The sequence below is a fragment of the Stegostoma tigrinum genome, chromosome 10 (genome assembly GCF_030684315.1).
Source record: "Stegostoma tigrinum isolate sSteTig4 chromosome 10, sSteTig4.hap1, whole genome shotgun sequence".
Classification (NCBI taxonomy): Eukaryota; Metazoa; Chordata; class Chondrichthyes; order Orectolobiformes; family Stegostomatidae; genus Stegostoma; species Stegostoma tigrinum.
The window spans coordinates 6,423,434-6,448,466 of record NC_081363.1 but is presented as its reverse complement, the minus strand read 5'-3'; the positions used below and the strand labels follow the sequence as shown (position 1 = coordinate 6,448,466).

The window sequence follows — 25,033 nt, the reverse complement described above, 5'->3', positions numbered from 1 at the left end:
GAAAAAGTACAAACAATGACTGGCAAACAGTGAATAAACAATTCTTAAATATACATGTGGACACACAAAAATTTGCATTCATTTTACCAGTGAAGTATAAGGGAATAATGGACAGGGAATCAAGGGGAAATTTCAGGAGTTTTGAAACACATCTAAAATGAAAGAATGTGTTATTTTGAGAAGTTAGAAGTTCTCAATAAATGCAACTGATGTGCTTGTGTTTATTTCACTTTTACATAGAACAAGAGATAAATGCTATCCAAACCTCTATAGTGTCTAGTGCATCCAACAGCAACTTAGCTTTACTGAGTGCTTTTAATCTAGAAAACAATCCACAGCAACTGTCTCTCATATGTTCCCAGATAGAAACTGCACCAAACTTAAAAAGGGGCATAATTGGAGGTTTAGCCCAAATAGGGCAATAGTGTGTTTTGAGGTAGTTCTCAGCCATCACAAGATGGGGCAGATATAGTCCTGGCTCTGAACACTTGCTGGGTTGCATGTCTGTGTGCTCAGTCATTTAGAGGGTACTGATCGAGCTTGAGTTCAATATCTTTCAATGTTCATCCAGTTGATGCTCACTATCTAAGATCAGATCTGAAGAATGACTTTTGGGTAACATGTTGGAGCGAAGCCAGAACTGATGACCATATACCTCAGCAACAGGCAACAAACACTGAAGACTTTGATAGGAAAACACAGAATAGTAACGGCATTGATGAATCATTCACAGTTGTAAAATTTTATAGAACGTTTTTATTTTTAATTAATTCAAAGTATATGGGCATCACTGGCTAGACCAGCATTCATTGTCCATCCCTAATTGCTTAGAGGATAGTACTGAGTCAACCACATTGCTATGTAGTCACATTTAACATGAAGATAGGAAGATATTATTTGGCCCTTTGAGCCTGCTCCGCCATTCATCACAATCGTCCTAATCCTGCTTTCTCACAAATTTGATCTGTACTCTCCAAATGACTAAACACACGTGACCCAGCAAGTATCCCTAGCCAAGGCTATACCTGTCCCATTCTTGTGACGGCTGAGAACTACCTCAAAGCCCACAATTGTCCTTTTTGGGCCAGACATCCAACTATCTCCCTCATTTGGTTTGGTGTACTTTCTGTCTGGGATCACATCTGAGAGACGGTTGCTGTGGGGTAATTTTCTAGATTTAAAAGTACACAGTAAATGAAAGTTGCTGCTGAGTGTAACTAGACACTGTACAGGTTTAAGAGATAAAGTGTGGAACTGGATGAACACAGCAGGCCAAGCTGCATCTTAGGAGCACAAAAGCTGACGTTTCGGGCCTAGACCCTTCATCAGAAAAGGGGGATGGGGAGAGGGTTCTGAAATAAATAGGGAGAGGAGGGAGGCGGATGGCAGATGGATAGAGAAGAAGATAGGTGGAGAGAAGACAGACAAAGTTGAAGGGACGGGGACGGACTCTGTAGAGATGAGTATAGGTGGGGAGGTAGGAAGGGGCTAGGTCAGTCCGGGGAGCAGGATGCAGGGTTCCTAAGCGGAATATATGAGTTGCTGAGGAACCCTGCAGTCCAATGGTATCAATGTGGATTTCAAAAGCTTCAAATTCTCCCCTCCGCTCACTGCATCCCAAAACCAGCCCAGCTCGTCTCTGCCACCCTAACCTTTTCTTCCTCTCGCCTATCCCCTCCTCCCACCTCAAGCCGCACCTCCATTCCCTACCTCCTAACCTCATTCCGACCCCCCAGCCTGTCCGTCCTCCCCGGACTGACCTATCCCCTTCCTACCTCCCCACCTATACTCACCTCTACAGGCTCCATCCCCACCCCTTTAAACTTGTCTGTCATCTCTCCACCTGTCTTCTCCTCTATCCACTTTCAATCCACCTCCCCCTCTCTCCCTATTTATTTCAGAATCCTCTCCCCATTCCCCTTTTTTGATGAAGGGTCTAGGCCCGAAACATCAGCTTTTGTGCTCCTAAGATGCTGCTTGGCCTGCTGTGTTCATCTAGCTCCACACTTTGTTATCTCGGACTCTCCAACATCTGCAGTTCCCATTATCACTGTACAGGTTTATACAGCATATATATCTCTGGTCTTATATAAAAGCAAAATAAACACAAGACCAGTTAAGAACGGTACATTTCTTTCCCTAAAAAGACATCAGTAAACCAGATGGATTTTCTCCTGATAATTGACAATGGTTTCATGGTCAGCAATAGACTTTTTATTCCAGATTTTTATTGAATTAAAACTCCATCTGCCTGTGTCATTAGCAAGATATGTAAATAATGTTACAACCTAGGCTGGAGGAGTGTACCATCACATCAGGCCCACTTTTCTATGGATCACAACATGAAATAAATATTTTTCCGATTAGCATGACAACCAATTAAATCCCTCATTGGCATTAGGTTTTACACATGATACATGAACCAAGTTTCTTAATAAAGAGTTGGAGGTTTCACATCAAATTAAACCTACTTAATGAAAATACAGTTAGTTAACACACAATCATGAATAAAGTACAAATGCTTATCCCTCTCAGTAACCCAAAAACACTCAAAGATAGCATTTTATCCGTTCAGGAAAATAAATTCCCTGCATGAATTGGTTTTTTTGCAGAAAAAACAGCACATCTGCCAATGGGTTATATTTGAAGGCAAAAGGATAGAGTGTAGAATGTTCCAGAAACTTATGTTCTGGCTTATGTGGCAAAATCACGAATCATGCACAATTGTTTCTGAAGTTTTGTGAACAGTTTTCTCAGGAAACTCAAATTTGAGATGTTTCTTTTATCACTTGTTCAAGATGAACAAATAAATTTCACACTGAACTCAACAAAAAAAGGATTGTTTTCAGAAAGTAAAGCAAAACAGCTAAGCAGCTTGTTCCTAGCAGGCCTTCTTCCAAATCAATTTGTTCTTATCTGATTTCCCTCCAATTGAAACAGAAAAAAAGTACCCCACCAAGCCAGCCATCATTCAGAGCCAGCCACAGTCCACTTCAAAGCAAACAGTTACCACCTATCAAGAGATAACAAAGTTACTACCTATCATGTGATTCACAGGAAACCCTCTTAAAACAATCTCTGAAGTTCATTTTCAAAGAATAGGGTCAATTTCCAATGCAAAAATGGCCACTGTGATCCATCTGTGCATGTTCAGTTGTGCAATGACCTCAAATGCACATGCAGTTGCGCTGTCAATTGACAGCAACATGAGATGTATGTAAGAACACACCTATACATCTAATTCATGCTCTCCATCCTCCCAGTCAATCTGTGATATCCTTTGTGTTAAGTCATTAGTTAAGGACAAAAACATTTCATTCCTTTTAAATCTGCTTGTGACTTTTTAGCACAGGGTGACTTCCCCCTCTCCCCCACTCACGTGACATGAATGTAGCTGGCTATGCCAGGATTTATTGTTCATCCCTAGCTGCCCTTGAGAAGGCGACGGTGAGTTGTCTTCTCGAACAGTTGCAGTCCATTTGCTGTAGATTGACCCTCAATGTCATTAAAGGAGGGAGTTCCAGGATTTTGATCTAGCAACATTTAGTGTTGATATTTTCCAAATCAGGATGGTTAGTGGCTTGGAGAGTGTTATGAAATGGAGTTTACCCCCCTCCCCTCTCAGATTACTAAAACTGAAACACCTAGACAAGCTCACCTCGCCTCATAATCTGATAAAGGAAGTGTAAAAAGTGGTACAATCTGCCTGTCACCCACCCCCAATCTGTTATAAAGGGAAGGTTAAATGAAATGAACTCATGACAGTCACTCTATAATCAACGTGACAATTTATTTATCTAACAGTGAACAAATTAGCAGAATTACTAATAAACTGAACAATTCCTCCTTAACTTCTAACAATTCCTGAATAAAACAAAATTCTAATGATATGATGTTCCAATAGATACAAGTGCCACTTATATAAATGAAATTAACAAAAACAAAGCTTAATCTCTCAAAATTATAGCCAGGACAAGTCTTCCCAAATATTTTTTGCCTTCTCCATTGTCCTCTAGTCAGGAATACCTTCCTCTGTCAAATTCTTGTATCGGGAATGTTAGCTAGGAGTGCCCCAATATCATTGTTTAGATGGTGCTTACTCTGGAGATCTTTGAGATTTCTGTGAGAATGAGTGATTTTCTCCTTCTTTAGAGTTGATGGCTGTTGACAACTATTCTCTTAACAGATAGCAGTTTTCTCTCACACTGATTTTCAAGTGACGTCTTCTTTTACACCCTTGATGGTCTATTAATTTTTTACAACTGAATAGGTCCAAGGTTGTCAAAACCATCAGATTTAAATTTAACTGGGCTTTGATACCTAGGTCCTGGTTTAAATTAATTGGCTAAATTCAAAACTTGTTCTCTTGGTAAAAATGCTGTTTTGCCTTTTGATAGAACAATTTAAATTTCAAGAACTCTATGCATCTGCCACTGCATGCAGACTTTTAAAGCGACCACACACTCTTCCCTTATACCATTTTACGAACAAATTCTAATGTCCTGCCTTCCAACCCACAAGTACTATAATAATTTCACAACTCCTACCCCTGAGAAAAAGAAGACCATTATTATGAAAAGATGGCTTTTTCCCCCCTCTAAATCTTAACACCATTATTACTGGATCCATAGATCATTAAATCAAGAGTTAAACATTTCATACTAATTCTATAAGTGCACACTATGTGCCTATCTTACATAGACATTTTCCTTTTTAACCTGCGATAATGCATCTGCAACAACATTTTCACAGTCCGTAACATGTACAACCCAAAAATTAAATGTTTGTAACACAAGACGCCAATGAAATAGCCTGGTGTTCTTGTCTTTAAATCTTTTGAAGAATGTAAAAGGGTTGCGATCAGTGTACACAACCGTCTCTAATACATTGTTTGCAACATACAACATTTTAATGTTGTAAGGCCAGTACCAAATTCAAGAACTCCTTTTCAATGGTTGAATATTTTCTCTGGTGGATATTGAGTGTTGGTGACTTAAGGGTTTCAAGCAATTTGGTGTGTCTAATACAGGTGTGGTAGTTAACACTGTTCTTAAATTCTCAAATGCCCCCTGGCATTTGTCTGTCCACCACAATTTTGTGTTCTTTTTTAGCAAATCTGTCAGCGGTGCCACCGTGCTACTATAGTTTAGTACAAATTTCCTGTAGAATCCGCTCAGTCCCAAAGTCATTGCACCTCCTTCTATGAGAATGGTCTTGGAAATTCCTTGATGACCTTTGTCTTCACATTCCTTGGTGTCATCTGTCCACGTCCATTGTTGTGTGCTATCAACGTCTTTTCTGCCTTTGCGAATTCTGTCTTTGCCAAATTTATTACCAACTTCGCGTTCCGTAGTCTCTCAAAGAGCTCTGCCTAATGCACCATGTGATCTTTGCAAGAATGGCTAAACATCATTAAGTCATCTAGATAGATGGCACAATTAGTCTATCCTGCCAAAACTGTTCATAAGTCTTCAAAGTGTAGCTGGTGCATTTTTCATTCCAAAGGGCCTTAATTTAAATTGATGCAGCCCATTTGGGGTAACAAACGCAAAACTTCTTTCACTCTCTCCAAAAAATGTATTTGCCAGTAACCATGAAGTAAGTCCTAATTTGAGATGTACTATCAGGTTTGAGAATCGGTGATCGGTGAACTCCATTCACTTTGACTCATTTTGATGATGTCTTCTTGCAGCATTGAGAGGATTAAGCCTGCAGGGATGTTGTTTTATTAAAACAGCATTCCCTACATCAATTCAGTTCTCTATTCCTGAGACAGATAGCTTACTATCCTATCCCATTCTTTAAGGACTTCCTCATTATGTAATTTATTCTGAGGCACATCAAAATCCAAATCAAAGTGTGGGGCTGGATGAACACAGCAGGCCAAGCAGCATCTTAGGAACACAAAAGCTGACGTTTCGGGCATAGACCCTTCATCAGAAAAGGGGGATGGGGAGAGGATTCTGAAATTAATAGGGAGAGGAGGAGGCAGACTAAAGATGGATAGAAGAGAATCTGGATTTGATTCCTTACTGATTGGGAGTAACTAGAACCTGCTTCTCCAGTTCCCTTTTACTGTCAGTTAGATTTCAGCATATTTGCATGACTTACTGATTTTTCCCCCCTATCTGGCATCTTTACCAGCTAATTCACCTGATTTAGTTTCTTCTCAATCTGATGGGGACCACTAAACCTTGCTTTGAAGGGATCTCTCCTGCACTGGTAACAACACCATTACTTTATCCCCACAGGCAGACATACGAATTTTAGATTATTTGCTTCTTGCTTCATTAGATACCGTGCCACCTTCAAGTGTTGTCGAGCTAATTCACATTCATTGTTTAATCTTTCTCCTCACCTCAGATACAAAATCCAACTGCGAGATCGCTGACTTTGGACCTATCAACTTTGCCTTAATTAGTTTTAAAGGACATCTTACTTTATGTCCAAATATCAATTCAAATGAAGTAAACTGAGTTGATTCATTTGGAGCATCTCTAGTAGCAAATAATGTAAATGGGATACCTTTATTCCAATCATTTGGGTAATCCTGGCAATAAGGCCTCAGGATGGTCTTTAGGGCCTGATGCCACCTTTCCAACGCTCCCTGGGATTTAGGATAGTACACACTGGATTTAAACTGTGAATGCCTAAACTATCCATGACCTCCTTCAATAGTTTGGCAGTAAAAATGGACCCTTGGTCTGACTGAATCTCTCTGGATTGTCCATATCAGTTAAAGTAAGCAAGCAACTCCTCCACAACCTTCTTTGCCTTGACATTCCATTATGAAACTGCCTCCGGAAATCTGGTAGACACATTTATTCTGTTTAGCAAATACTGGTTCCCACTTTTGGTTTTAGGGAGGCAACCTGCACAGTCATAACCTGCAGGAAAGGTTGTTCAGTGCAGGAATTGGCAAAGGCACTGGTTTTATCGCTGCTTGTGGCTTTCCTACCATTTGACACGTATGACATGTGCAGCAAAATCTTTATGTAATCTAGGCCAATAGAAAGGTTTTTGTATTTTGGCCTGAGTATTCCGTACTCTTGGATGACCTCCTGCAGGTAATGTGTGTGCGACCTGCAATACTTCCTGTCTGTATGTTACCGGCAACACAATTTGGTGTACTTGCGCCCCTTTCTCCTCTGCATTAACCTGCCAAGGTCTCCATTTCCATCTTAGGATTCTTTCCTTAAGGTACTAACATTCTAATTCCTTTTCCAAGTTGGCTGTATGATATAATTCTTCAATGTTCTCATCTTCTTGTTGTAACTCCATTACTGTTTCAGAACTAAACACATCTGCCTGATCCCCTACCAGCTTAAGCGTTTCCTTTACCATTTCTTTGAACTGGGTGTCAGTTAACTGGATCTTCTTCGTGTTTCTCTTTTGTTTACCCTTCTTGCTTTAACTTATAGCTATGGGATCTTGTCACCACACAGTCCAGAAAAATTCCAGAGTATTTTTCTTTTAACTCTTCAGTTCCCTTTTTTTTTTTTGCAGCTTCTCTTTTACAATGGGCATCACTCCTACATTTGATCCAGCTAGGTCATTTCCAAGAACAAACTGTACTCAATCACTCCCACTATCATTCCCCAAGTCTTGACTGGGCTTTCCAGCCTTATCTTACACAGCAGAATGCTAAATCTGTCTTCATTTATTCTACAGATTATCACAATCAGGTAACAACATTTCAGAAGGAGTGCAAATATTCTCGTCTCTTACTATTAGAGAATGACCAGTTCCTGTACCTCTCAATATTTTAACTTCTTTACCTTCTCCTCCATTCTTCCTTAGTAAGCCCTACCCACATAAGTGAAGTCTTTGAAGAGATCAGGCACTATCTTACTATCCAGCCCATGACTAGACTGTGCACTCTCTTGTACTTCCAACTTCTCTTGAGATTTCCTTCATGACTTCAACTAATCCCACTGGTTTAGACTCTTTTACCACATTCTTTTTTCTCAGTGCCTCTTTTAATCCACCAGCACCTCCCACAACCCCGCCCCATCTATTATATCAGAAACACTGGAGGCCATTCACCTTTATGGTTTTTTTTTCACGTGATAAATTGTTCCCAGTATGATCTACTTTTTGTTTCTCATTGAAGGATCTCCATTTTTCTGAATTTCTATCTCTCATGGAATGAAATTGCTGTCGGAAGCTATATTTTTATTTATGCACCAACATATATTCATACACCATCTCTGCAGCTCTTCTCACTGTTTTAACTTACTGTTCCTCAGCAGGAGCTCTTGTCAATTCTGGAAATGAATTTTTTAAACTCCTCCAACAGAATAATCTCTCCAAGATCCTCATATGTCTTTTCTATCTTTAATGCTCACACCCATCTATCAAAGTTACTCTGTTTAATTCTTTCAAACTCGACACAAGTCTAACCTTGTTCCTCCTTACATTTCTATATAAATGTCTTCTATACGCTTCTGGTACCAATTCATAGACACTCAGAATAGTATGTTTTACTTCTTCATATTCTCTTGACAGTGCTGCAAACACCTCACTAGCCCTGCCTACCGGCTTAGTCTGAATTAACATTACCCACATAGTCTTGGAGATACTGGCTAACCAAAATGAACTGGCCAAAGGAAATGAAAAAGACCGGTACCTCCTTTGCATCAAATTTTGGTAATGTTTTGACGCATTTGTAGGTGTCTCTAAGAAGTCTTTGGCTACAATGGGTCTGCTCATCATCATCACTCTCCTCCTCACTAACCCTACATTCTACCTTCATTTTCATCATTTTAAGTTGGCTATCCAGTCTAGAACATAGAATAGTACAGCACAGTACAGGCCCCTTGGCCCACAATTTTGTGCCAACCTATTATCCTTCTCTAAGATCAGACTACCCTGCATACCCTATGTTTTACTATCATCCATGTGCCCATCCAAGTGTCGCTTAAATGTTTCTAATGTATCTGACTCCATCATCACCACTGGCAGCTCATTCCATGAACCCACCACTCTCTGTGTAAAGAACCTTCCTCTGATATCTCCCGAATACCTTGCTCCAATCACCTTAAAATTATGCCTGCTTGTAATAGTCATTTCCGCCCTGCGAAGTAGTCTCTGGCTCTAAACTCTATCAAGTCACCTCTCATCCTTCTTCGCTCTAATGAAAAAAGCCCTAGCTCCTTCAACCTTTCCTCGTAAGACCTGCCCTCCAGTCCAGGCAACATCCTGGTAAATCTCTTCTGCACCCTCTCAAAAGCTTCCACATCCTTCCTATAATGAGGCAACCAGAACTGAACACAATATTCCAAGTGTGGTCTAACCAGGGTTTTATAGAGTTTCAGCATAACCTCACTGCTCTTAAACTCAATCTCCCTGCTAATGAAAGCCAACACACCATTCACCTTCTTAACAACCCTATCAACTTGGGCAGCAACTTTGAGGGATCTATGAATGTAGACTCCAACATTCCTCTGTTCCTCCACACTGCCAAGAATCCTGCCATTAGCCTTGTATTCTGTATTCAAATTCGACTCTGCAAAATGAATCACTTCACACTTTTCCAGGTTGAATTCCATCTGTCACTTCTTTGCCCAGCTCTGCATCCTGTCAATGTCCCATTGCAACCTTACTACATCCTTCCATGCTGTCCACAACCGTACCAATCTTTGTGTCATCAGCAAACTTACTAACCCACCCTTCCACTTCCTCATCCAAGTCATTCATAAAGATTGCAAAAAAGCAGAGGTCCCAGAAGAGATCCCTGCAGAACAGCACTGGTCACTGAGCTTCAGGTCAAATACTTTCCATCTACTACCACCCTCAGCTAATTCAGTATCCAGACAGCCAAGTTTCCCTGGATCACATGCCTCCTTATTTTCTGAATGAGCCTACCATGGGGAACCTTATCAAATGCCTTGTTAAAATCCATACAAACCACATCCACTGCTCTACCTTTATCAATGTGTTTTGTCACATCCTCAAAGAATTCAATAAGGCTTGTGAGGCAGCCCCTCACAAAGACTTACTGACTATTTCTGATCAAATTGAGCTTTTCAAAATAATCATAAATACTATATCTCAGAATCCTCTCCCAATAATTTTTCGACCACGGAATTAAGACTGACTGGCCTATAATTCCCAGGATTATCCCTATTCCCTTTCTTGAACAAAGGTTTACCACCTTCCAATCACCTGGTACTAATCCAGTGGACAGCAAGGATGTAAGGATCATCACCAAAGGTGCAACAATCTCTTTCCTCACTTCCCATAGTAAACTTGGGTATATCCTGTCTGGCCCAGGGGACTCATCTATCTTCATGTTTTTCAAAGTTTCTATCACATCCTCCTTCCTAATATCAACCTGTTTCACGCTGTCCTCACAAGTGTCAAGGTCCCTCTCACTGGTGAATACTGAAGCAAAATATTCATTAAGGACCTTCCCTACCTCCTCTAATTCCATGCACAAGTTCCCTCCACTATCCCTGATCAGCCCTACCCTCACTCTGGCCATCCTCTTGTTCCTCACATAAGTATAGAATGGCTTGGGGTTTTCCTTCACTCTACCCAAGGCTTTTTCATACCCGCTTCTAGTTCTCCTAAGTCCACTCTTCAGTTCCTTCCCAGCTACCTTGTAACACCCTAGGGCCCTGTCCGATCCTTGCTTCCTCAACCTTAAGTAAGCTTCTTTCTTCTTCTTCACTAGATGTCCCCATGTCTTGTCATCCAAGGCTCCTTCACTTTACCATCCCTTCCTTGTCTCAGTGGGACAAACCTACCCACTACTTGTAGCAAGTGCTCCCTAAACAACTTCCACATTTCTATCGTGCTTCTCCTTGAGAACATCTGTTCCAACTTATGCTCCACAGTTCTTGCCTAATAGCATTGTAATTCCCTCTCCCGCAATTAAATACTTTCCCATACTGTCCGCTATTGGTGTGGGGGTCTATAGAAAACTCCCAATAAAGTGACCATTCCTTTCCTGTTTCTGACTTCCAACCATACTGACTCAGTGGACAAACCCTCCTCAACAACCTCCCTTTCCGCAGCTATGATACCATCCCTGATTAGCAATGCCACTCCCCCACCTCTTTTACCTCTATCCCCATTTCTGTTGAAACATCTAAACCCCAGAACATCCACCAGCCATTCTTATCCCTGTGTTATCCAAGTCTGTGTAACGGCCATAACAGCGTAGCTCCAAATACTAATCCATGCTCTAAATTCGTCACCCATATTCCTGTCACTTTTTGAATTTGACTTTGCCCTATCAACTGTCTATCCTTCATCATAGACTCTCTGCATTCTGTATCTGCCTGTACACCAGCTACCCCATTCTTTGATCGTAGCTCTGGTTCCCATCCCCTTGCAAAACTAGTCTAAACCTTCCCGAAGAGCTCTAGTGATTCTCCCACCCAGAATATTGGTGCTCATCCAACTTGTGCAACTTGTCCCTCTTGTACAGGTCCCACCTTCCCCAGAAGGTATCCCAAATGATACACATATCTGAAGCCCTCCCTCCTACACCAGCTCTGTAGCCACATGTTCAGCTGCACTTGCTGTCTACTCCTAGCCTCACTAGCCCGTGGCACTGGGAGTAATCCTGAGATTACAGCTCTGCTTGTCCTGCTTTTTAGGTTCCAATCTAACTCCCTATATTCACCTTTCAGGTTCTCATACCTTTTCCTAGTCATGTCATTGGTACTTCTGGCTGCTCACCCTCCCCGTTAAGAATCCCGTAGACTCGATCTGAGACATCCCTGACCCTCACCCAGAAGGCATCATACCATCCAGGAGTCTTGTTCGCAACGACAGAATCTCCTGTCTGTTTCCCTAACTATTGAATCTCCTATCACTAACACTCTCCTATTCTCCCCCATTCCCTTCTGAGCCACAGAGCCAGGCTCAGTGCCAAGAGACCTGGCCACTATGGCTCTCCCCAGTAGCTTGCATCCCAACACCACCTCCCCCTCAACAACTACCACAACAGTACCCAAATCAGTATATTTATTAATCGAAGGGAACAGCCATAGGGGATCCCTGCACTATCTGCGTATTCTCTTTCCCTCTCCTGACGGTCACCTAGCTATCTTTATCCTGTAACTTGGGTGTGATGACCTCCCTATAACTCTTACCACCTCCTCATTGTCCCGAATGATCCGGAATTCATCCAGCTCCAGTTCCCTATTGCAGTCTGAGAGGAGCTGGAGTCGGGTGTACTTCTCGCAGATGAAGTCAGAAGGGACACTAGTAGTGACCCTTACCTCCCATATCCTACAAGAGGACCATGCAAGGGCCCTAGCTTCCATCCCCTCTACTCTAGACTGCCATGAGATAAAGAGAAAGGGGGAAAAAAAGCTTACCAGTCTTTTTTTTCGCAAGTTTAATTTGCAACTTCTGAAGTTCAAATTCTGTCTTTTTTCCTTTCATCTTTCCTGTGCTTGTAACTGTAATTCAAACAATTCCCTTTCCTGTTCAAGCTGTTTCAACCGAAATTGAATTTTAGACATGTCCAAAGATCCTGATGGCCTTTCCAGCAAATCCAAATGTCGAGCTGTTGCTGTAATTAACTCTTCTTTTCTCACACACAAAGGCAACCTCAATTCCAGCTTGTCTGCCAATTCCAGCAGCTTTTCCTTGCTCACCTTTTGTAAAACCCCCAAAGCCACTTCTTCTGGCCCTGGATAACTCAAATGACTGGAAACAGCCATTACCTCACTTTTGATTTAACCAACCACAACTAACAGATTTTCCACTTCTCACATAAGTTTTACTTAAAGACCGAGGACACTAATCCCAAAGGCTGCTAAATTTGTTGGGGCCTTTTGTACCACTGTTCAAATCTGTGCAAATCAGTTCAGATCTATTCAGATCTGTTGAGATCCCATACACAAACCAGGCAGATCCTGGACAAGGCCCCAATCTGGTACGAAGCAGAGGTTGACACCCTCTGATAACTAAAATCAAAAACACCAGAAATGCCTGGATATTGTCCAGATCTTGCTGCATTTGAACACTGACTGCTTCAGTATCTGAGGAGTCGCAAATTGTGCGGAATAATGTGCAATCATCAGGCAAACATCCTCACTTCTGACCTTATCAGGGAGGGAAGGTCATTGATGAAGCAGCTGAAGATGGTTGGGCCTAGAACACTACCCTGAGGAACTCCTGCACCGATGTCCTGGAGCTGAGATTGACCTCCCACAATCACGACCATCTTCCTTTGTGCCAGTTAGGAATCCAGAGTTTGACCCCTGAATACCCACTGATTCCAGCTTTGCTAGGGCTTCCCCGATGCCATTATTTAGATGAAGGCAGATTTGATGTCAAAGTCTGTTACTCTCACCTCACCATTGGAATTCAGCTGTTTTATCCACTTTTAAATCACAGCTTTATTGAGGACTTGAGCTGACCGGTCCTGGCAGAACGCAAACTGGGCATCACTGAGCAGACTATTGCTGAACAGATGTTGCTTGATAGCACTGTTGATGACACCTTCCATCACTTTACTGATGATCCCAAGTAGACTTATGGGGTATTATTTGCTGGGTTGGATTTGTCCTGTTTTTTGTATAACAGTACATATTTAAAGTTTTAGCAAAGTTTTGTAGCTTGGGTTGTTGGTGATGTTGTTGACTTGCTCGCCGAGCTCGTTTGTTTTTGTTCGGACATTTTGTCACCATGCTAGGTAACATCATCAGTGAGGTCTCCGATAAAACAATGTTGTTCTACTCCTCTTGGAAATTATACTGTCTGTCTGCTGACTAGTGTCATTTCCAGTTTTGCTCTGTATGGGTTTGTATATGGGGTCTAGTGTTATATGTTTGTTGATGTACCTAGCATGATGACGAAATGTTTGAACAAAAACAAGCCAGATCGGTGAGCAAGTCAACAACATCATACACTAAATACCTGGGAAATTTTCCACATTGTCGTGTAGATGCTAGTGTTCAAACTACTGGAAGAGCTTGGCTAGAGGACTGGCAAGTACTGGAGCACAAGTCTTCAGGACTATTGCCAGAATATTGTCAGGATCCACTACCTTTGCAGTAACTAGTACCTTCAAATGTTTCTTCCTATTATGTAAAGTGAATCGAATTGGCTGAAGATTGCTTTCTATGATGTTGGGAACCACTGAAGGAGGCCATGATAGAACATCAACTCAGCACTTCTGACTGAAGATTGCTGCAAATGCTTCAGCCATATTTTTTGCACTGATGTGTTTAGCTGTTCCATCATTGAGGATGAGGATATTTGTGGAGCCTCTTCCTCAAGTGAATTGTGGAATTGTACACACCATTCATGGCTGAATGTGGCAGGCCTACAGAGCTTTGATCTGATCCGTTAGTTGGGGGATTGCTTAACACTTTCTATCACTTGCTTATTGGCATGCAAGTAGTCCTGTTTGGTCGCTTTACCAAATTAGCACTTCATTTTTTAGGTATGCCTTATGTTGTTCCTGGCATGCCCTCCTGCATTCTCCATTGATCCCCTAGCTTGATGATAATAGTGAGTGGGGGCTATGCCAGATCACAAGATTGCAGATTATGTTGGCCTACAATTCAGCTGTTGCTGATGACCCACAGCGCCTCAGAGATGTCCAGCCTTGAGTTGTGACATCTTGAGTCAAAAGTCTGTCCCATTTAACCCAGGGCAGTGACACTCAAAAGGATTATGGCGATTCTCAGTGTGAAGGTCAAACTTTGTCTCCACAAGAACTGTGCAGTCATCACTCTCAATGATTCTCATGGATAAATGCATCTGCAGGTAACAGATTGGCAAGGAGGAGGTCAAGAATGCTTTTGTCCCCCCCCTCTTTTTTTTTAAAGATTAGATTCCCTACACTGTAGAAACAGGCCCTTCGGCCCAACAAGTCCACACAGCCCCTTGAAGCATCCCACCCAGACTCATCCCCCTATAACCTACACACCCCTGAACACTACGGGCAATTTAGCAAGGCCAATCCACCTAACCTGCACATCTTTGGACTGTGGGAGGAAACCGGAGCACCCGGAGGAAACCCAAGCAGACATGGAGAGAATGTGCAAACTCCACACAGACAGTCGCCCGAGGCGGGAATCGAACCTGGGTCCCTGGCGCTGTGAGGCTACAGTGCTAACCACTGAGCCACTGTGTCGCCCACCACTTCATTCCTTCACCACTTCCTGCAGACCCAGTCTCGCAGCTATGTCCTTTAGGACCCGACCAGCTTGATCAGTAGCACTGCTGCTGAGCCATTCTTGGTTATGGACATTGAAATCTCACCCCCACAGTACATTTTTTGCCCTTGTCACTCTCAGTGCTTCTTCCAAGTGTTGTTCAAAATAGAGGAGCACTGATTCATCAGCCGAGGGAAGACAGCAGGACATTTCCTTGCCCATATTTAACCTGAAGCCACAAGACTTTATGGAGTCTACAGTCAATATTGAAGACTCCCAGGGCAACTCTGTCCTGACTGTATACCACCGTGAAGCCACCTCCACTGGTAAGACTTGTCAGTGGGACAGGTGATGGTCTGAGACATTGTGTCAGGCTGTTGCTTGACTAGTCTGAGACACCTCTCCCAATTTTGGCACTAGCCCCTCCAATATTAGCAAGGAAGACAGGGTCAACAGACTGTTTCTGCCGTTATCTTTTCCGAAGCCTAGGTCAATGCCGGGCGGTTCATCGGTTTCATTTCTTTATTGAGACTTCATAGCAATTGATACAACTGAGAGGCTATTTATATATTTTTATATATTTAGTGATTGTAATGGGGTTAGCCAGGTCAGCATCATAGAAAATGAGTCTCCTGATTGGACCAGATTAACAGCCCAATCAGGGAGCCCTGGCTGACAAATAAGAACAGGCATGTCAAAAGTTCTGTTCACTCAGACAGCTGGCTTAGAGGGAGCTGGATCAGTATGAAGGATTCTCCCTATGTAAATAAAGGGTGACTTGCTGACTGGACACTGGTCACCACATGGATACTGGCCTCTTGAATTATTTCAGCTATCTAGGCAATTTCAGATTTGCAATTCAGAGGCATTGGGTGGGTATGGAGTCACAGGTGAGGACACAGATTTCCTTTGCTGAAGGGCATTAGTAGGCCAGTTGAGTCTTTGAAAATTGTCATGAAAAATGGTTTTAGGGTCATCAGTAGATTTTTAATTCCAGATATTTAAAAAAAAGAGTGCTTGTAAATTCTACCAGCTACTGTGGCAGGAATTTGAACCACAGTCCCGAGAACATTGGTTGATCTACTGGATTAAAAGTGTAGTGAAGTATATTAGTAATATATCTCTGTCTTACACCCTCCTGAAAATCATTGGCCATCATTCAAAGTTGTTTCTAAGTAGTGATTTCAGAACTTGCCTTTCAACACCTCTCTACTTGGTGGGAAACATCAACTTATGACCAATAACAAAAGCTGTGCCTCAACTGAATTGCTACACGTGGACTCCAAAGCTCCATCTAGCCATGGTGTTGCCCTTAAATTGGCCTTTAAAAAACACTCCAGGTGTTCCCACAAAACTTGAAATCTATCCATTTTTCACAAAGGTTCAAAACACAAGTCGTCCAGACAGTATTAAATAAAGATCTTCTTCATAACAATTGATATTGTTTACCAGTGATTAATTAGCTTAAAACAGAATTGAATGCTTGCTCTTACCCTGTACAAGTGGAAGTTGATCCATCGGGTAAACGTTCTCTTCTGCGTTCTCACTCTTTCAACTGAAGGGAAACAAGTGGACAAGTTGCTCATTATTGCAACCAGTACATGCCAACAATATGCACTGTTCTACCTGGATCATAATATGTATTGATACGTTTGCACTGTCCGAATCATAATTGAGACAGAGCTGGTTTTGTTTGTAAATTAATTTCTGTGTGAATAAGAAAACCTAATGTGAGCACCATCATCATCCAAAAATCTCTCAGACTTGTTGTGTGAAATACCATCAGGTTTCTGTTAACATGAGCGATAATTCTTCATGAACTGATCCAAACAGTGAGTGTCTAGCAGGCCATCTGACCAGAGTATGAACCATTGCAGGACCTGGGGGTAGCCAAATCCTGACTTAGCATTTTCAGGAATTTTGATTAATTTATCCTCCTCTTATAAAGGCTAACATGCATATATCAGATTTCACCAAAACTTAGGCCCCTTCATCAAAAACTGATGCAAACAGCTCCTCCAACGAGATAAGGCAGAATTCTACGGCCCTGACCTATGATATCACTGCATTACCAAAATCAAGAGCTAATTATTTTATATCCAGTTTTGTCAGAACAAAAACAAGTCTAATATAAATATTACAATAGAATTGGACATTGCAGGCCATTTAAACCATTATGCTTGGGTCTATAACCATCTGTTGTCAACAGCACAATTAGGGAACCAGATCACAACAACCCTTAAGAAATTACACAGCTCAGTAGACATCAGCAAGACAGACTACCAAAAAATGAAGCCAGAGGGATCCAACACACCCCACTTCTATGGGTTCTCTAAGGTACACAAGCCAGGGACGCAAGCTCACTACCAGGCACACCAACATACAGACTAGCCAAAGAACTACAACAGCAACTAAAATATTTAGTTGAAAACATTACCCACTCCATCCACTCCCCCGAAGAATTCCTCAACATCACCAAGGACACCAGAATAGAAGAGTACGAGATAATGGTATCCTTCGATGTAACAGCACTATTTACATCTATAAACATTGACCTAGCCAAACAGACAATTACCACACTGCTTAACAAGTCAGGAAGGCAGGGACCCATGACATCAACCACATCAACAAAGACAGTACCCTGAAGCTACTGTATCTGGTGTTTCACAACCCATTTCACCTTCAATGGCACATATTTAAACAATTCAACGGAACACCAATGGGATCCCCAATATCAGGACTGACTGCAGAAGCAGTAATGCAAAGGTTAGAATGAATGGTGTTCCCCACTATACAACCCAAATTCTGAGTCAGCTACATTAGATGATACCTTCATGATTATCAAATGCACAAGACTAGTAGAAACCCACTGACAAAAAGAACATCCTCACGGGAATAAAATTCACAAAAGTAGAAAAGAACAACAACCAGCTACCCTTCCTGGAGTAATGGCAGAATGCAAAGAATAACGGGGATCTCCAGACTTGCATACACAGAAGGACCACAGATACAGACCAGATACTTAATTACTCCAGCAACCACTCCAACACCCAAAAACGGAACAGAATCAGGACTTCATTTAAAAGGGGCCACAACACTCTGCAGCAACCCGAAATTCCACAAAGCAGAACAGGAGCACTCATACGGAGTTTTTTTTAAAAAGGAATGGATACCCAAAAAACACAAATCTGCCATTACCTCTGTGACAGACCACAACAAGACAACACTACATGGCGAGACACACGACTCACCCTACCGTACATCAGGGATGATAACAGATGATCACAAGACTACTCAGGCCTCTAGGTATCAGCGTTGCCTGATAGCAAATGCATTGCTACAGCTACTGACGAACGTGAAGAACCCCATACTCTCAACCAATAAAACCAATGTAATATACAAAACACCATGCAAGCACTGTGAGAAACATTACATAGGCCAAACTGGAAGAAAACTGGCAATAAGGAAACACAAACACCAACTAACCACAAAGTGATACGACCAATTCTCAATGGTCTCAATACACATTCACAAAGGAGGACATGAATTCAACTAGGACAACACATCCATAATAGCACTCCTAACAGAGACAGCCAGGGAGTTCCTTGAGGCCTGGTATTCCAACCGGAACTCCAACAAACACACTGAATTAGACCCTGTGTACAAACCACTGAGAAACAAAACCAAAAATAATACCAACCACCCCAACAAACAGACAGTATGAACTGCAGATGCTGGAGAATCTGAGATAACAAGGTGTAGAGCTGGATGAACACAGCAGGCCAAGCAGAGGCATTTCTGAAGAAGGGTCTAGGCCTAAAACGTCAGCCTTCCTGCTCCTCTGCTGCTGCTTGGCCTGCTGGGTTCATCCAGTTCTACACCTTGTTATTTCGTATAAATAAAAAGCAGGACAGAACACTAACAACATTACCAGCAGGGTAATTTCTACCATCAAACACACTGGCTCAACAAGCAAGTCGACAGCTTAATCCACAACCCGAGCTACAAATCTTCTCAGAAACTTTAAAGAGCTTTTCAGTTGGTCCTATTTCTCCTGGTCTTCCCCGCGTACTATTTTTCCACAAGCATTTATTTAAATAACTTTCCAAAATTGCTTCAGAATCTCCTTTGTCAACTTTCAGGTAGCAGCTCACTGTGCAAAAAAGAAATTCACCCAATTCTCCCTTAGAAACGGCATGGAATAACTGTACATGTTAATGATTTTTTAAAAGAATTCACCACCAGGGGGCAAAGTAACTCCAACAAAATATTTGCGATTGAATTGTGGAGGTTTTCCAGGCAAGTGGCTGCTTCCTAAGATCAAAACATGTTTACTTGTGTGCCAGCTCCCTCAGTGTGTGCTAGGAAAATGTGCAAAGGGCACACGGCAATGCGCTCAGGCTAATCTGACTGTGCAATTAATTATTTTGCATGGGGTCTGTTGGCATGGAAACTGGATTTAAATGAGATCACACATGTTTTTCTGTTCTCTGTAGTCATTCAGGGATTGTCATAGCCTGCAGGTATAGTTAAGATTTCTTCCCTCCATTTATTACACGCCCTCTGTGCATTATTTAGTACAAGTTTTCTGTTGCTATGCAATTTCTTCAATTCCTTCAGCCCTCCAAGATCTTTGTCTTCCCCCAACTCGGGCTGTTTTAAATTTTAAATCATACAACCATTAGTGGTCAGTGATAATGGGAACTGCAGATGCTGGAGAATCCAAGATAATGAAATGTGAGACTGGATGAACACAGCAGGCCCAGCAGCATCTCAGGAGCACAAAAGCTGACGTTTCGGGCCTAGACCGTCCATCAGAGAGGGGGATGGGGTGAGGGTTCTGGAATAAATAGGGAGAGAGGGGGAGGCGGACCGAAGATGGAGAGAAAAGAAAATAGGTGGAGAGGAGAGTATAGGTGGGGAGGTAGGGAGGGGATAGGTCAGTCCAGGGAAGACGGACAGGTCAAGGGAGTGGAATGAGGTCAGTAGGTAGGAGATGGAGGTGCAGCTTGGGGTGGGAGGAAGGGATGGGTGAGAGGAAGAACAGGTTAGGGAGGCAGAGACAGGTTGGACTGGTTTTGGGATGCAGTGGGTGGAGGGGAAGAACCGGGCTCGTTGTGTGGTGCAGTGGGGGGAGGGGACGAACTGGGCTGGTTTTGGGATGCGGTGGGGGAAGGGGAGATTTTGAAGCTGGTGAAGTCCACATTGATACCATTGGGCTGCAGGGTTCCCAAGCGGAATATGAATTGCTATTCCTGCAACCTTCGGGTGGCATCATTGTGGCACTGCAGGAGGCCCATGATGGACATGTCATCTAAAGAATGGGAGGGGGAGTGGAAATGGTTCATGACTGGGAGGTGCAGTTGTTTATTGCGAACCGAGCGGAGGTGTTCTGCAAAGCAGTCCCCAAGCCTCCGCTTGGTTTCCCCATTGTAGAGGAAACCACACCGGGTACAGTGGATGCAGTATACCACATTGGCAGATGTGCAGGTGAACCTCTGCTTAATGTGGAATGTCATCTTGGGGCCTGGGATAGGGGTGAGGGAGGTGGTGTGGAGGCAAGTGTAGCATTTCCTGTGGTTGCAGGGGAAGGTGCCGGGTGTGGTGGGGTTGGAGGGCAGTGTGGAGCGAACAAGGGAGTCACGGAGAGAGTGGTCTCTCCGGAAAGCAGACAGGGGTGGGGATGGAAAAATGGCTTGGGTGGTGGGGTTGGATTGTAGATGGCGGAAGTGTCGGAGGATGATGCGTTGTATCCGGAGGTTGGTGGGGTGGTGTGTGAGAACAAGGGGGATCCTCTTTGGGCGGTTGTGGCGGGGGCGGGGTGTGAGGGATGTGTTGCGGTGACATGTCATCTAAAGAATACCAAGGTTCTCGAATTCCTTGCTAAACCCTCTACTCCGGTCTCATTTTTAAATTCTACTTCACTAAGTTTTTGGTCACCTGTACTTGTGACGTTCAATGTCAGCTTATGTTTCTGGGCAGTAGCATACAGTTAACTGGTAGACTCATTGTGATAAACATCCCAAGACACTTAAAGTGATATCAACTAAAAGAAAATCTTTGACACCAAGCCATAACAAGATAAAGCAGGACAGATGATCAAAAGGTTGATCACTGAAATGGGTTTTTGGAGCACCTTGAAAGGGGTTAGGGAGGTAGAGAGGCACAGGGTGGTGAGGGAGGGGATTCTAGACCTCCTTTTATGTTTTCCTATGCAAAAGTGCTATATAAATGCAAGTTTTTACTGATCTAGAGGGAAGCACAGGTTATTTGCTTTCCCTTCTTCCAAGGCCCAACATGTGTAACGGAGAAAAGGAGCAAGAATTCCATGATAGTTCCCATGATGTTTCCCTTCCAGACCTCGACAAGTTACTATGCAGCCAAGAGTACTTCACCCAAGAAGGCACTCAGCAGTTCACTTTCAGTGCAAGTAGTAAAATGACTGCAGTGTTCACTGTAAAGCTGTCATTGTCAGTTAGAGAATTCACCATCAACATATGTAGGCCTCCTCTCTAAGCAATTGAATCACTTTGGAGAGATTAGGCCTGTGCTCCATAGGAGAAGATAGTTTTCCTTTAAAAACTTTCATTCACACAAGAGGATGACTTCAAGCACTTAGAGGCATGAGAGGTAACGCTGAGCAAAACTGGCACTGAGTCAGCTGGTGACAGCTGCTATTAAGTGCCAATCCATACAAAGGCTAGTACACATTAAAAAAAACAGGCTGATCCTTCCAATTCCATACCAAGGGAACACTGTGCCATCAGAGGCTCTGCATTCTGCTTGAAACATTAAACCAATATTAAGCCTTTCAGGGGAAGAAAGAGATTCTACAGATGTAATTTTTAGAAAAAGACCAGGGTATTTACCCTGAAGTCATAGGCAACATTTGTTCCTCATGCAAATCACCGAAATCTACAATTGGGAAGCATCTTGTAGTGTCGTGAACAGAACTGGCTACAGTGAGGAGTATGGCAGAACTATGTGAGAAATCCATTTAGCTTATCTCAATGTCAGGACCAACTTGCTACATCTATTATGTAGCTGCCAGGCAACAAGGTGAGATCCTCACCAGACAGTGGCAGGTTGCCTATTGAGGGGCACAACTGCTTGTTAACAGCCTTATTTACTGCGTATCTCATATCATCAATAAACAGCTTCCCACCATTCTGATCCCACCAAGCACACTTAATGCCCAGAATTCCGAGTGGATACCTGGAGTGAAGTTAGGTAAAGGGGAAGTACAACGAGATATAGGTGTTCTTGTACATCAGGCAATGAAAGCAAGCATGCAGGTACAACAGGCAGTGAAGAAAGCTAATGGCATGCTGGCCTTCATCACAAGAGAAACTGATTATAGGAGCAAAGAGGTCCTTCTGCAGCTGTACAGGGCCCTGGTGAGACCGCACCTGGAATATTGTGTGCAGTTTTGGTCTCCAAATTTGAGGAAGGACATTCTTGCTATCGAGGGAGTGCAATGCAGGTTCACAAGGTTAATTCCCAGAATGGCGGGACTATCATATGTTGAAAGATTGGAGCGACTGGGCTTGTATACACTTGAGTTTAGGAGGATGAGAGGGGATCTGATTGAGGCGTATAAGATTATTAAGGGATTGGACACTCTGGAGGCAGGGAGCATGTTTCCGCTGATGGGTGAGTCCAGAACCAGAGGACACAGTTTAAAAATAAGGGGTAGGCCATTTAGAACAGAGTTGAGGAAAAACTTCTTCACCCAGAGAGTGGTGGATATATGGAATACTCTGCCCCAGAAGGCAGTGGAGGCCAACTGTCTGGATACTTTTAAGAAAGAGATAAAGATAGGGGAATCAAGGGTTATGTGGATAAGGCAGGAACAGGATACTGATTGTGGATGATCAGCCATGATCATAATGAATGGTGGTGCTGGCTCGAAGGGCCGAATGGTCTACTCTCGCACCTATTGTCTATTGGCGGTGACTTCAGCTTGCTCCATGTTGGGCACCAGGCACCAACATCTCAGGCCATACTCCACAGCCACCAGTCTCTCACATTTAATGTCCAAGGACATTGGAATCTAACATGTGCCAACCTCTAGGAACCCTCATGCCACATTTCTGATCCACTTGGAGGTACTTTTGCACTTCAATGCTGCACTTTGAGCTGGAACAGTAACTATCATTGTAATACCACAGAATTCAGGGACATGCACCCAGGTCATGACAGGACCAGGTAGCACCTCTGAACAGTTTGCTTGGTCTCTTGTTGCTTACTTGCTTTGATTCTACCTAGATAAGACCATAAGACTGATGGGATTTTCAACTTCACTTGCCTGCACTCTCCCCGTAGCCCTTGATTCCTTGTGAGATCAAGAATTTATCAAATCTGTGCCATGAAGGCATCTAACATCCTGGTCTCCACTGCACTCCGTGGCAATGAATTCCACAAGCTCACCACACTCTGGCTGAAGAAATGTCTCCTCATTTCCGTTTTAAATTTACCCCCTCTAATTTTAAGGCTGTGCCTACAGGTCCTAGTCTCCCCGCTAAACAGAAACAACTTCCCAGCGTCCACCCTTTCTAAGCCATACATTATCTTGTAAGTTTCTATTAGATCTCCCCTCAACCTTCTGAAAACTCTAATGAATACAATCCACCATTTAGAAAATAGTCCATGCCTGTATTCTTTTCCAAAAGTCCAAAACCTCATATTTGCTCACGTTGAATTTCATCAGCCATTTCCTGGACCACTCTCCTAAACTGTCAAAATCTTTCTGCAGCCTCCCCACCACCTCAGTACTACATGCCTGTCCACCTATCTTTGTATCATTGGCAAACTTCGCCAGAATACCCCCAGTCCCTTCATCCAGATCATTAATATATAAAGGTGAACAGCTGCGGCCCCAACATCTGTGGTCACAGCATCCTGCCTTGCCTTGACCTTTTGCATACTGTCCCCTCAACCAGAGATATCGGGCTCACCGTTGTTAGGCAAGCCAAAGGAGATAGCCTTCGATCAAAGGTCCCAGTGCAAGAGGGCATAGGCAGCTTCTGATTCCAGTCCTATGGATTGGACACAGTCAGCCAGCTGTTAAGGGAGGTCAGAGTCACAATAATCTCCTCATAAGGAGCAAGGAGCTGAATGTTGGCCAGACCCCCACTGGTCTGGACTCTTTCTGCCCTATTGTAGGTTGTTTTCAGCCTATAATGATGAACTTGTATTAAAGACATAAAATTAGATGGCAAAAGTGTTATTTCTGGTACAGCTGGGAAGGTGTTCTGAGCGACTGAGTAGGTAGTGTAGAGGGCATGTTCGGTTACCAGTGTCAGAGGTTAGGGTAGATGACAGCTAGTGGGAGGGAGATGGGGGAGATGAGGGGAGAGAGAGGAGGGGGGGGGGGGAGGAGAGAGAGAGGAAGAGCATGCGTGAGTGAGTGAGCGAGCGAGCGAGCGACAGAGAGAGAGAGAGAGTGATGAGAGAGAGAGGGAGGGTGATGAGAGAGAGAGAGAGCGGGGGGGGAGTGTGCGAGAGCGAGTGTGCGAGAGCGAGAGGTGTCTCAAGATAGCAGCACTTACACTGGTGCAGTGGATTAAAATCATTCACCTTCTTCTTACATTGCTGGGCATTCCTCCGGATAGCCGAGACTGCACTGACCCAGGTGACAGCCTCTGACTAGGCTGGCTTAGTCAGGTGTCATCATCTCCTCCATTAGTCTGGGAAATAGGGATGTCCTGTTTCTGCACAAAACTACCCAGCAGGATCTCAAGGTCTCTCTCTGCAAAGCAAGGTGGCAATTTTCTCTTATCTGCCATGTCCAGGCAACCGTTTAAAAACATGCAGAACATCTCCTGGCTGACCATGCCTGTCTGGGTCACAGCGACCTTTTAATGATGGCACTGATGCCAGATATCCTGACAGAGACAAAT

The 25,033-nt window shown here is 43.2% G+C and overlaps 1 protein-coding gene across 1 annotated transcript in view; it reads right to left on the bottom strand.

The window, feature by feature from the left end:
- Nucleotides 1-25,033, bottom strand: part of LOC125455580 (calmin-like) — a 122,994-nt gene that overhangs the window by 46,899 nt on the left and 51,062 nt on the right. The window contains exon 2 of the mRNA XM_048537718.2: nucleotides 16,625-16,686. Within this exon, the coding sequence (XP_048393675.1) occupies nucleotides 16,625-16,686 (62 nt within the window). The remainder of the gene's footprint in view (nucleotides 1-16,624; nucleotides 16,687-25,033) is intronic.